At 39.8% G+C, this 14,473-nt stretch overlaps 1 protein-coding gene across 1 annotated transcript; it reads right to left on the minus strand.

Moving 5' to 3' along the window:
* Positions 1-3,912: 3,912 nt before the first annotated feature.
* prokr1b (prokineticin receptor 1b) lies at positions 3,913-13,823 on the minus strand. Its single transcript, XM_022186815.2, has 3 exons — positions 13,235-13,823; positions 11,652-12,306; positions 3,913-5,276 (listed from the first exon to the last, which is right to left on the minus strand). Exons 2-3 carry the CDS (start codon positions 12,116-12,118, stop codon positions 4,571-4,573), a joined length of 1,173 nt encoding a protein of 390 aa, XP_022042507.1. The 5' UTR covers positions 12,119-12,306; positions 13,235-13,823; the 3' UTR covers positions 3,913-4,570.
* Between the last annotated feature and the right edge of the window lie 650 nt (positions 13,824-14,473).

Genomic DNA, 14,473 nt, shown 5'->3' on the forward strand with positions numbered 1-14,473 from the left:
AATAGCAGTGTATAAACACTGCAATCTCACCAAGAAAAAGCCCATTGAAGCCAAACAACGGGAAGCTGAGCTGAAAAATAAATGTGTTAAAATATTTATTCATACAATTTAATAGGATGTATTCCAGGAAAGTGAGGTACAGGGACAAAACAAACGGGCTTACTCTACCTGTGACTTCACCTACAGCGATGAGAGCACAGTGACTAATGGGGGCAATAAGCAAGCACAATGATCATGGCAAAGTAAACATTTCCCAGCATCAAACACTGGCCTGTGAGAAAATTACCATAAGAGGCGACAGTCTTCGCAAGCTGTCAACATACTAAACAAGGATCTAATGGCCAAATGAGGAGAAGCCTGACTAAGCTTATCGTGGAACAATAAGTGTGACACATATTGTGGAATGAGGTTGAGTAAGAAAAAGGTCAACATATGCAATTCAAAGTAAATGTATTGCAGAGACTATATCTCATTACTTCTGTATCTGCTTTACAGGTTAATTCTTGAGCTTGTTATAATGCGGGTTGAAACAGTTTTTAAGCACCCACTTTGTCAGCATCACTGTTTTACACAACTTGTTGAATACATTATGGAAATGTTAATGTTGACCAGGAACACAATCCAGATAGCAAACTATGGGTGAATCAATGTTGAATCTATGTTGAGACCTAACGTCGAAATTATACAGAAAGCGCAAGGTTGATAAAATGTTGAGTCAACGTTTGCTTACATAGATTACATGTTTGCAAACATAGATTCAACATTAATTAAACATTGACCTGTCAAACATTTTAATTAAACCAAAATACAATGTAGATTCAATGGCATCTTTTAAACACAAACTTCAATGTTGACAAAATGTTGTTGAATCAACGTTGATCCAACCATCAGTCTTCAACCGTAACCACAACTCAACCTTCTTAACCCTAATTCAACATTGATTTAACATCTTTTGCTATCTGGGTAAAGTGTGATTTATGGTTGAAAAGCAAACGTTGACTCAACATTTTATCAACCTTGCGCTTTCTGTATAATTTCGACGTTAGGTCTCAACATAGATTCAACATTGATTCACCCATAGTTTGCTATCTGGGAATCCAGTCATAGCTTTAGTTCCTTAAAAATGCATTTTGCAAAACACTCATCTACATTTCTTGTGGACTTTGGGTCAAAAATATGCAGTGGTTTCATCACTGCAGCAGATAATGATTCATTCAAACAGCAGACTTTGCTGCTAATGAAAATTACTTGTATATAAACTAAAATTTTTAGCAACTTGGTCAAAACGGAATTGTCTTTATAATCATCAATTGATAAACTTGTTAGGATAGGTCATATGTTAGCTGGACAACTGGTTCATGCAGTTTTTTTCTGTATTTGTAACATTTACTCATGTTTTATAACCGCAATAAATGCTGTTTTCTGGAGATTTTTACATGTAAAAAGAAAGAGGTTAAGTTAAAGTCCGTGAATGAAACACAGCTAACAAAGAAGCTACAATATCTTCTTCCACAATGGACGCTTGGGGTCTCTGTCCCTTTACGGGTCAGCGCTATCAATATGGCATGCTATTCCATAGTACAAATCTATTAAATTTTACTTCTATCCACAGTTTTAGACTGGATTTACTTTGCTTTCAAGAATGGCTCATCTGATTGAATTGCAGTACATTCATTTCACCATAAATTTCCATCTGTTCAAATTCTAGTGTCATGTGAGAAGGCCTTTAATCAGTGGTAATGCTGTTTGGTTCACTGCAGATGGTATCACATTCTGCCTACCTTTGACTCTGTTTGAGTCGTTTGATGATCAAGTGCTCTTAGCTGAGCCCAGTGTCCTAGGAACAGATTCATATTAAACAAAATCACTGAAAGTGCAGGGGATTATATGCAGCAAAGTAGAGACTACACATGAGGAATCCACTTGAATTAGTGTGTAGGATAGTAAGAAGCATTCACATAAATTTATGATCGGGCATTCACAATCCTACAGATATTGTTGAGAACAAAAATGGAAAACATGTTGCCATCACTGACCTTCTATAAGAATCAATGAAACTGTGACGCCACACATAGATTCCCTAAAGAGCAATTTTCAAGCTGAGCTCAGTCAAGACGGCGACTCCTGGCTAAGGCAAAAATGGGCCAAGAAGTGAAACGTTTATGGAGCTGAGACAGGCCATGCAGCCATCTCTTTTGGCTATGGACTGACATATGATGGTACCTATTGGTCATTCAAAGTGGCCACTCCCTTAATTATGCATGACTTTAAGACTTTATGCAATTTAAACAGATGAGTTATATAAAAATCCACTGCTTTTAAAACTGTCATGGACAAGGAAATTAGCAATGCAGATCAAAGCATTTTTGTAGCAGGCTGTAAACAGGTTTATTTCTGCTGTATCTTTGGACATTTTAACATGGGTGTCTAAGGCGACTGGCCCACTTGTGTATCCAGCCTTAAGTGGCCATTTGAGGGACTGCAATACTTTGCATTGTGTGTTGGCTTCATTCACCACAGAGGTTGCTGCTTGGTTTCCAGCGGACATACAATGGCACACCTTTAATGATGTCTTTACCTCATGGTGAATGACAGGCAGGCCCAGCCTCTTTGCCAGTTGAAACCCAATCCAAACAGTTGGTACAATGACGCCCAGGGGCGGCATGGCTCAGTGGGTAGAGTGGCCGTCTTGTAACTGGAAGGTTGCGGATTTGATCCTCGGCCCGTTGAGCTCATGTCGAGGTGTCCCTGAGCAAGACACCGAACCCCTAATTGCTCCTGGTGGGCCGTGGTTAGCGCCTTGCATGGCCTCCATGATGTGGGTGAGTGTGATGCATCACGTAAAGCGCTTTGGCTATAACGATTTACGTTACAGAATGTCTCATGATAGTAGAGACACTAAATGATAAATATCTCCCTACTAATGCTTTAAAACTTTAGCTATCTTGGATGTTCAGTGCATTTCAGCAGTGACTCATAAGACATTCACAAAATATCTATATCTCCCTACTAATGCTTTGACACCTTTAAAACTTTAGCTATCTTGGATGTTTAATGCATTTCAGCAGTGACTCATAAGACATTCACAAAATATCTTCTGAGAAAAAGAAGCAGCTGTGACTAATTCAGAAACACTCACATGGAGAAATGGAAAATTCATGAGCTGGGTCGGTAACGCACATTGAACAGTGGCATTGAAATGAAAAATAGTCAAAAGTCACTGCATAAAGCACTTCTTGAAAGACACTCCTGCATGTTGATTCTAAGAATGACAGCAAAACCTTATGCTTACTGCTGATCTTTAAAACCAATTCTTCAATTATTCTGGACTTTTAACACTCCTTGGTAACATCCACTGTGCAATTTTAATTTAATGACAGGACAATTAATACAGATCAACATTTTTTACAAGAACATAGAAAATCCATCCATCCATCCTTTCTCTATATACCGCTTTATCCTCACTAGGGTCGCGGGGGGTGCTGGAGCCTATCCCAGCTGACTCAGGCGAAGGCAGGGGACACCCTGGACAGGTCGCCAGTCTGTGGCAGGGCTCATAGAAAATCCAGGTATATAATATTCTTCTTTTTCCTCTCACAGTTGCAGAAGTAGCACTTCAAAGAACTTTGCTGATTTTTAATTGTGTATTGTTTGCAACGTGCCCAACAAATAGATCCCACTTCTACTTATTCTGTTTATAATTTCAAACAATTAAAGGGCACTAAAATATTTGTAAGAAAGCTTGGATTTTTTAGGGATATTGTGCTTTAGCCCTCATTAAGCACATCTGTAAATAATGCAATCCTGTCAAGTATTTTCCCTTTGAAGCTGTACTTCTGCTCATAAATAAATGCATAGATATTATAGGCAACCTTCAAACGGGAAAAATACGGCTTCAAAAATAAAGAAGGCTTTGTTTACAATGTCTCTTTGTTTAATAGCACAAGCACATGTAAAAGCAATTGATCTACAGAGATAACATGCAATATATTTATTAGTTACAAAGACAAATAATCAAGTTTTTTTTTTTTGTCCAATACATTCAAAAGACATGGGGATATGTCCTTGTCAGAATACCAGTTATTGAAAGAATCACTACTTAAATAGAGACATAACATAAAAAACACACATACAAATTAAAAATTTTAACTTGATAAACTTTTTTCACCTTTCTGAGAACCAACTGAAAGAAAGCCAACACAAGCAAGACAAAAAATATTATTACTGATGGATCAGTAAGGGCAGTAGCAGCTATTATTAGCAAGTCTTCCATGTATTATAGTTTATACAGATGAAACAACATTTTACAATGAACAATTTATAGCCACAGTATGAATGGCACAACAATCACATTCTCATAATACTTAGAACAGAAATACTGTGTGTACTACTGACTAGAAATTGTATGCCACATGTTTTCATTTAGTCAGAGTACTGCTGTTTGAATTCTTCTTGCACTTCATGAGGCTTGAACTCTACTGAGAATGTGCACATGAGAGATGCCACCTGTGCAGACTTTGTATATCAACAGTCCAGATCTCAGTGACTGTGAGATTACAGGGCCTTCTTTTCATCTCAAGTGAATGCATTCAATCTCCTCTGTTACAGGCACACAAGAGGTCCTCATATCCATTTCATCCACAGTCTTACTGGGGGCATATGTTGACCTCCATCGCAGCAGGACAATCTTCTTCAGGTACTTGACTGTATTGTTCTTGACGCTGACAAAACAGAAGGTATTAATCATGCTGTTGCTCATGGCGATGCACTCAATAATGTAGAAGGCCACCAAAGAGTTCTTCTGGCGGGAGATGAGTGTTGGATGGAAATCTCGCAGGATGGTGAAGCCGTAGTATGGCGCCCAGCACAGGATGTACGCCGTCAAGATCCCGATCAGGACCATCACTGTCTTCCGGCGACAACGCAACCTCTTCCTTATCTGCTCCGTCTGGAAACCCGGGACACTTTTGAACCACAGCTCACGGGAAATTTGGGCGTAACACATTGCCATGACGATCACAGGCCCAACAAACTCCACTGCAAAAATAAACAGGAAGTAGGAGCGGTAGTAGGCTTGCTGGTCCACAGGCCATATCTGGGCACAGAAGATTTTGTGAGTGGTTGGGGTGCTGCCACCATGAGGGTACATGGTCTCAGAAGCAAAGTAGGCAGACGGGATTGATATCAGAATGGGAACAATCCAGACGCCCGTTATCAGGCAGTAGGCAGTTTGATACTTCATACGAGGCCTCAGAGGATGGACTATGGCCATGTACCTGAAAGAACACAGAAACATTGTGTTATTAAGAATGCTGTAAAACAATGAAATCAAACAGCCTAGTTAGCAGTCAGTCGGCTTAGTGAGTTCCATAGATTCACCAAATGGCTCCTAGTCACTCATGGAAGATTAAAGTTCAATACAAGTTGCTCCATTATTCAGTGAACTGAATATTTCATATTGGCAGAGGGTCATTTCTGTGGAGTCAAAACAATAGCAAAGCTTTGGTTCCTGTCTTCGTGGAGCCACAGAGGAATAAATAGATCCCACTGATGTCAGAACTCATTACAGTGCATTACGTGTTCCACCCAATGTCCAGCTCCCTGAAACTCTTTCAACAATGAAGGCAGCTGTGGAGTTAGGTGTCAGCACCACTACCCAGGATAAAAAAAAAAAAGACCATCCATGGATACATCTGGAATATGGCCTCCTGGGATGAACTTCTAAGGGAGTGCCTCAGGCAGCAGAAGATGTAGGGTGCTGAGAGAAAGGAAATATCGTGGAATACCAAGCTCTATTCATGGTATGCATCACTAGCAGAGAAAGGTGTAGGCTGAAATCAACATTCCCTACCTGCAGCTAGAACAGAGTGACAAGCAGTTACTGGCAAATCAACCTAATAAGTGGTGATCAACAAGCAGCAGACGAGAGTAACTGTGATAAATGTGTCAATCCCAGATAACAAGAAGAAGAAGAAGGAGCATGAGAAGATGGAGAAGTAGCTGGAATAGATTTGGAAGTTGAAGGCCACAGTGGTCCCAGAGGAAACAGGGATAGTTAATGGGGGTTGCGACCCCCATTCTGGAAAGGTGGCCCAGTTTCTCTGAAGCAACAGTTATAATGTTGTAGTGAAATGTTGAAATAGTTCAGTGATTTTACTGTTGGGGTGGTATGGTGGTGTAAGGGTTACAACAGCTGCCCAATAGAAAGAAGATTCTCTGTTCAAACCTGCTCTCTGAATTCTCCGAAACAAGCTGCGTTCAGCAAGTTGCCGCTTGTTGGAAACACAATGTCAGGAGGATTATTGACTGAACAATAACTTCTAATAATTACTTTGGCAGATATGTTAGCACTTTAAAGAACACACTTTATCTAGCCTCATTATCTAAATTCACTGTTGTGTTTTCAGTTCAAATCAATCATGACTACTCATAAATCAACTGAAACCTGAATTATTTGTACAACTGTGAATATTGTGTGTACTATTCTTGTAGAAGGGGTGGGTGTCATCTTTTTCTGTTTAGTTAGTTATTCTTCTTGTTTTTGTGTGTATTTTTACCTCCTTTTATTATCATTATATCTTCCACTAATGCTTGATATCAAGATTTTGGAATACTGGTGCTTATGAAAGCATTTTTTTGAAGATAAAAGTTCAGTGATGTTGCTTAAATTTTCTGTTTTGCTTGTGTATGATCTGGAGCAGGCAGTTTGTTTGCATGGCAGTCCTGCTCTATCACATAATGTTGTAAGGTATGTCTGAAAGTTGATGGGTTTGTATTCTGTGTAAAATATACATTTTTATGTATTTCTCCTGCAGAAGAGAAGCTTCAGAGGGCAATTTTTTATAGTGTTGTTCTTTATCATTGCCACATTACCATGTACATGTCATCTACAGGTACCAGCCTACATTAAACAGTAAAGGTCATCTCACTAAACCAGAAAATATAAAAAATCTTGACAGAAAAATCTGGTTTCGACTGAAAATAAATGTATTAAACAAAGGTATTCCAGAACTATGACAATGTAAGAGTATTGATTGCTTACTTCTTGATTTTAAGCAGTGAAACTGTCTTTCAAAAAGGACAAACACAAGATGAGAAGTGACTGCCTAATGCTGTCTTCTCTGAAAACACAAGCTCCTGCAATGTTAGTGTCCGTAGGGTGGAAGTGATGGAAGTTGTATTCTGGAGAAACGCCTTTAAAAGAAGTTATTGTTGCTGTTTGTGAAGTTTAGAAAATGTAACTTCACACACCCAAAACAGAGCCGAAAGCAACTATTGTGCAAAAGGAAGGAAAAAATCAATAGCAACCATTGCAATTACTCAGACTTTCATCAGTACTTACAAAGCCTTGGATTTGGGGGCTTTAACCCATAAGAACCCACGGTGACACCAGTCTCTTCCTTGTAAAGCTTTATGTCTGACCTTAACTCATTAAGTCCTTTAAGAAAAAATGGGTCTGGGTTCTTATGGGTTAAATATCCAAGACACAGGTGCGAGAAATCAGTTCAGTTAGAAAGAAAAGATGGTAGAACTTCCCACATGCTAAGCTGGCACCAAATATAGCTTCGTAACCTCCAAATACAGAATTTTCCACAGTGTGAACAAACCAAATTTGACTTTTTCATATCAGATTTCAGCTATGTGAACATGTAGTCCTAGATTAGACCTATTTATAGCAATTTCACTCCTGTCAGAACAGTCTGATTGGAATTTGTGTTCTTTTCAACAGCTCTGCCAATGCTACACTATGGATCTTTTTTAAACAGAAGACATTTTGACTTAGTAAAGCTGGGAAAGCACAGGTACATTAACGATGACTGTATTCCACTGAGGGGAGGCCATGGGAACATATATGTATTCAGTTAATGATGTGGAAAACTGGTTCGTCCTGATTTGCTGACAAGTCTATTTTGCACTATTGGTACTGCACTGCCACTAATAAAACGCAGATTATAAAATTGATTAGTCCATTGTTATTTATCACAAATAATATTCAATCAACAGCATTAATTTCACTTTATTTAAGCCAAAAACTGAAGTGATTTCCACATATCCTTCATTATGGGAAAAACCTAAATTCATTTCTTCAATGTCATGTTTAAATGTATGAAGCTTAATGTTTAAATGTATGAAGCTTAATGTTTCAGAGCTCTGCTGTGCATGGATCGGTGAAATAACTACATTCATTTGCACAGTGAACCAGTATTTTTCTCTCGCATCATTCGTAGCAACAGCGCTTTTTACCGTAATCGATTTTTATGTTCTTCAGAGCTCTCCACTATGACACTCTTTTGACTCATGTAGGTGCACGCAACCAGATGATTTGAGCAGAAGCAGACATGATGCGTTAACAACCCCTTTTATCTGAATGTGCACAAAGTCTGACGAAAGTAAGCCTGCGTTAACAAAGAAAGTTATTAAGCTCTGGCACGGTACCAATCATCTCTGATTTTAGTGTCGAGCTACAACAACCAACACAAAGAAAGCCTGGCTATGTCAAACATGCTTCACTGTACACTCCTCCGATATGCTTTCTTGCTTGCCATCTGAGCAACAGCATCAAGTACTTTCATTTTAACTTAAAAGTAAAACTGCAATAAATTATTTTTGGACACGTTGAGGAAGTAGAAGCAAGTTGTGAACGTTGGCATATCATCCCACTTTCAAGCTGATATGGTGAATTTGATATCAAAGCACTTATTTACACATCCAGCAGTTAAGGAGCAACTTCATCAATTATTTACTCATTTTTCTCGCCACCTGTAGAACACCATTATTCGCCCTCTTTAAACTCAGTTTCTGTTCTTGAAATACTCCATCTCCTGAAGAAAATATCTTGCTCCTCAGCTGCAAAATGCTGTGCTGCTCTCACCAGCACGCCCCTATCTGTGTCTGTCTGCTGTTTATTGCGAAGTAGACACGCTGCTATTTCTAAATAATGCTTATAGCTGCTCATATGGGTTGTTTTGAATTCCATTAGCAATGTATTTGTTTTTCTTTTGCGTCAAGAGCAGACCCAACCTGGATTGTTTGGTATGCAGACAGCATGACTTCCTGCTCAATACCTTGGAGTGTGATGCAGCTTTGAAGTACTGTATATTTCAACCTGTGCCAGAGGATATCTATCTGCTGCATGTCAAACAGAGCACCGAAGGTACTGTTCTCTGTTCAGCTTTTCACACTAATAATCACAAATGAAAAAAAGACATGTTTTTCCACGTTTTACCGAGGACAGTGTGAGCAAAAACAACTAGGTAACAAATATAAGATCCTAAATTCGCATTTGCATTGTGGTGCCAGGTTAAAAACATTAGGCTTACTTGACAGCTAATTAGTTAAAAAACAGTGTGCTCATTTATAGGTATCTTAGGATTAGTGGATGTAAATAGTGCTATTGTGGACACGGTTAGCACTTTCTCCTTGCAGCTAGGAGATCCCTGGTTTGTGTCCCAGCCTTCCTGGGATCTTTCTGCATGGAGTTTGCATGTTTTCCTGATGCATGCATGGGCTTTCTCTGGCTTCCTCCCACAGTCCAAAAACATGCTGAGGTTAATTGGTAACTAAGTTGTCTGTAGGTGTGAATGTGAGTGTGATTGTTTGTCTGTATATGTAGCTCTGCAATAGACCGGCGACCTGTCCAGGGTGTCCCTTGCCTTCGCCCCAATTCAGCTGGGATAGACCCCAGCCCCCTGTGACCCTAGCGAAGATTCAGTGGTGTATAGATAATGGATGGATGTTTCAGGTACAAGTATTTCTAAATTGTTCTGAAGTATTAAAAGCGCAATTGTCCGCCACAGTCGTTGAAGAGCTCTTGTGGAAAGCTTGACAGTACTCAGGAGCTAGAGTGCTAAAGACCCTCTCAAGGGAAAATCACGTTTTTGTGTCCTATATGGTGATTTTTCTTTGGCTGGAAGACAGATCATCAGCAAAATAAGCAGTAAGTACAATGACTGAGCGTTTCAAACTTGAAACTGCAGTGTACCAACGCCAATCTAAAAAAGCAGACTTCCAGGGTTTCATAAAAAACTAACAAATGAAGCCAATCCTTTCTACTTGCTGGGTGAGACTTTCATCATTCCTCTTCAGAATTACTTTCCAGTTTCAACATGTATGGTTCAAATACACCAATAATACAACTTGCCATTGTGTAGCATGGAGGGGTTCTATGCTATTTCAGCAGAGATGGAGGTGAGCTGGTGTGCTGAGCTGCAAGGAGCAGGGTGGGGCAGTTGAAAAGAGGAAAGGACTTTATAGAGCTGCACATTGTAAAGGAACCATGTTTGTAGAAAAATATCCCAGTCATTTTAAGGCAGGAATACATTATTTTTTTATGGACAAATCTTCTGAATATGTAACTTCAATACACAGGAATTCATTTTTGCAGGTAAATCAATGACTGAAGAAGGACTTCAGGAAAGTAAGTAAAGTCAATAATTAACGGCCGACTGGGGAAGTACATTTCCCCTTAGTGCCGTGAATCTGAGCAAGAATAGCCTTAAATATGCTATGTAGTGTTTTCAATAGGTAATATCAGTCAGGACCCTGCCTCAGCCTCTGATTTGTGAAAATATTTTTATTACAGTATGCCTTTACAAGTTGGTTAAGCATCTGGTTTAACCTTAGAGTAGGTGTGAATATCAATGAATGTGCTCTGAAAATGTAGAGCAACAATATGCACTTGATATGTATTTGTTGGTTTTGTAAGATGATGCTTTATTTTATTATTTGGAGTCCAAAAACCTGAAAATAGTGACGCATAATCATAAAGTAATGCAGAACTGCTTAGCTTAATAAATGACTTTGGTGTACGAACAGAATAAGTAATGATTATATAATCAAGAAGTAAAGAGTGACAACTTACATAGCAAGATGCGTGACTTTACATTGGGAAGCACACACAGAATAAATAATGATTAAGTGAAAGTGATGATGGAGTTGCTCTTAATTTATTCCCCTGAGCGACTGATTTGTTGGCCATCAGGAATGTCTTATGAAAAGTGTGGCTGCATTTCACAGGTAGTAATCACTGAACTCATCGTTGCCGAATGATTAATACAATATCAATAAATCTGATCTCCATCACTCTTCTAACTCATCACTACATAACACCATGTTGTAAAGTGTCACTAGATCGACCAGTAGGAAATGGGTAACAAAAACAACAAGAAAAATGATGTTTGAATTATGTTACAAGTACACTTATTTTTTTTGTTCACAAGAGCAAAAGCCTTGACATCGGTTGCTGGTTTAATTTAAGAATCAATTTACTTTATCTGACAAGGAATATCATGAAAAAGCATTGCATCAATATCCCCGTCACTCAAAAACTCGTGGATAAAGAACAACTGCGAAAAACTGGCAAAATCTCATGTCGGAGAAGAAAAATAACGTCACACGGGGTTTAAACTACCTGCTGCAATGTCATTTTCAGTTAAACCTGCACAGCAATGTGGTTACACCGTTTTTGCAAGGTTCTTTCAGTAGAGGACAGAATATTGACACAAAAAATACTTACGTTTATTGATTCAAATCTCTGCTGACAATGCTGCAAGCTTTCCAAAGATGCAGCAGCTTATTGAACTGAACACATGTGCACGCTCACGGGAGACACAATCACAGACACAGAAATGTGAGCACAATAACAGACTCACCTGTCAACTGCAATGGCGAGCAATGCGTTTGTGGACACGTAGAGCGACACGGTCCGGAGGTAGTTCACAGAGGCGCACAGCACCAATCCGTGATCCCAGGAAAGCTGCTTTACCACATAGTAGTCCACCAGGAACGGGCAGCACACCACCGCCACAATAAAGTCTGAGATGGCCAGATTAGCGATGAGCAGGTTGGTGAGATTGCGGAGCTTCTTGTAGCGTGTCAGTGTGGCGATGAATATAAAGTTTCCCAACCCACAAACAAGCATGATGCAGACAAGGACCATGCCGATGACGATGGTGGCCACAAAGAAGGCCTGACCTTGCGTGGTGTCTGGGATCTCATCAAGAGGAATGCCATAGTCCATGTCATAGCTGTCCATGTAATGATCCATCTTGCCTTCTGAGAGACTCTCGTGCATCTCTGTAGAAGCTGCTGCCACGTGGGTGATGTTTAAGTCTCCCATGTCTTACCAGGCACTCTTATTTCGGTCTTGAGAAACTTGAATTTGAGAGCAATGTCACCCAACGAGTTAGGTGAAAAATGCTGACACTTTCAGGCTCATGGTTCCAGTGACCGCCTTCCTCAACCAAGCTGTTTGTGTGGACTTGTGAACAGGCTGAATCCTCTTTGGTAAGAGAAGCACATCTTCACCTGGAACAGAAAGCCATCATGTCAGCATTACTCATACGAGGTCACAGTTCATGGCAACAAGATATGATCAAAACAAAGTGCACGGGCTCAGTGCTTCAGATGTGGCCCGTGTGAGGTTTTTGTGGGATTTTCTGGGGAAATACATAAATAACAACGGCGGGTGATGTCACTATGTCTAGCAAAGACCTTTATGTAATTCATTAGGACCTTGTCACTTCACACACCAGCTTGATTACGGTCTGTAATTTCCAGCTAAAGTGGTCGCTTAAATCCCCACCTGCATGCATATGAGGTAAGTGAGACTAAAATGGAAAACCAATTAATGAAGGCAATTAGAAAAACAGTGTGTTTAACCAGATAAAAGCAGATTTGTAGTAATACAGTAGGAAAATGCAATTAAGCCGCCTGCTGACCCAATATAGTGCATGATGTAAGGCACTACTGTGGTTATGTATTCCTTTCTAGCTGTAAATTTCTGTATATATTGTGTTATATTTGGCCATTAAAGCTGATTCTGATTAAGACAGGGGTAGGTAGGAGAGCCTAAGATGAAATTATAAAATCACATTTAGCCACTATTGTAAATCAAATCATATATATATATATATATATATATATATATATATATACACATACGCACACACACACACACACACACACACACACACACACACACACACACACACACACACACACACATATATGTATATATAAACAAGAAAAAAGAACAACAAAAACAACTTTGACAGCCTATTAGGGTGTATCAGATTCAATCTTATCACAGCCAACAGACATCACAATGTGAATTCAAATGTTGACTTTTTTTTTTTTGCCAGAGAGACATTTCTCTACCTTTCATATTAACATTCATCTCTAGCAACAAAACGCAGCCAAATAATACACATTTTAAAGCATTTTGCGCACTCACCAGGAAGCGTTGCAGAAGCTTGCGCGACTTTCTTGGGCTATTTAAGAAAACAAAAGAACATTGTTTTTCTTCCAGACAATCCCAGCAGCGCAGACAGCAGCTCGCTCCATCAGCCTCCCCTCCACACTGACTGTGTGTCCGCTGCCAAACCGCTCCGCTTCTCCTGCGGCGCTTCTTTGAAAGGAAAAGTTGCGTCTGTTGCTGCTCCAGTGATAAATGGGATGACGGCGGAGGCGCGGCGGAGGAAGCGCACGTCCGCACATGAGCTGTGGGGGGAGACGGGGTGGTGGGCAAAGTTCACCCAGTTTTAATGGACATCCATAAATACTGGGCTGTTTACAATGATTTTCACCCGTTCACACAAGATGCAAGCATGAAGCAAGGGGGAAAAACACGCAGTCAGTCCATTTTAGCTGCTGGATATATACAGTCTTGTCCTCTCACCTCAAAGCCTGTTGTTGATCATCTGTGGGTTTTATTGCAAGTGATGAATTCTTGGCTTAATCTCACTTTAAAAGCCCCTTTAAGGTGGTTGCACAATAAAGTATCTGCTGAGCTACTATCACTTTTATTTGATGACGTTTTAATACAAAACAGGCACTTGTTCTGTCTTTTTAAAAAAAAAAAAAAAAAGTGAAATGGCAAATTGTAGTGTTAAACCTAAAAAATCTCTTTTTGTTCACTAGGGGTCAGTGTAAAGAAGCTGGAAACACAACACAACACATTATTTGAAGTAAATGTAGTGAATTTGCCTGCAAACTGTTGCCTGCTCAGAAAAATCCAGCTTGAAGTCGTCATAGGCCGCATAAATATTACAGAATGCAGCGTTCATTGCCTTTAAGTTTTGTTTTTGCACCCTCTAACTCCTTCTCTCAAGCAGCTGATCCACTGTGAATATACACCAATCTGCCACAACATTACGATCGCGGACTGGTGAAGCGAAAAACATCAAAAATCTAATTATAATGCAACCTTCTGCTACTAAATCTTGAGTCCTGACATTCATATAGATGTTTGACATGCACCACCCACCTAAGCATTGTAGGTCAAACACCACCCAAAGTCCCAACCCCCCATGGCTACAGCAGTCCTTGAAGCCAGTTGCCACCCTCAGCAGGACACTGCACCCTGACTCACCGCTCAAGAGTGGCCCAGGGGACATGACAAAGCTAAGGTGTTCACTTGGGTTCCAAATCTTATTGAGCATCTGTGAGATGCTCCAGGATAAGTCTGATCTAG

The sequence above is a fragment of the Acanthochromis polyacanthus genome, chromosome 15 (assembly GCF_021347895.1).
Source record: "Acanthochromis polyacanthus isolate Apoly-LR-REF ecotype Palm Island chromosome 15, KAUST_Apoly_ChrSc, whole genome shotgun sequence".
Lineage (NCBI taxonomy): Eukaryota > Metazoa > Chordata > Actinopteri > Pomacentridae > Acanthochromis > Acanthochromis polyacanthus.

What these genes read in the sequence shown, in the direction of transcription:
- prokr1b (XM_022186815.2), bottom strand. Translation starts at nt 12,118, where the DNA reads ATGGGAGACTTAAACATCACCCACGTGGCAGCAGCTTCTACAGAGATG. An exon ending in CTCGCCATTGCAGTTGACAG is followed by an intron (nt 5,277 to 11,651) that starts GTGAGTCTGTTA and finishes GTGTTCTTTCAG; the next exon opens with GTACATGGCCATAGTCCATC.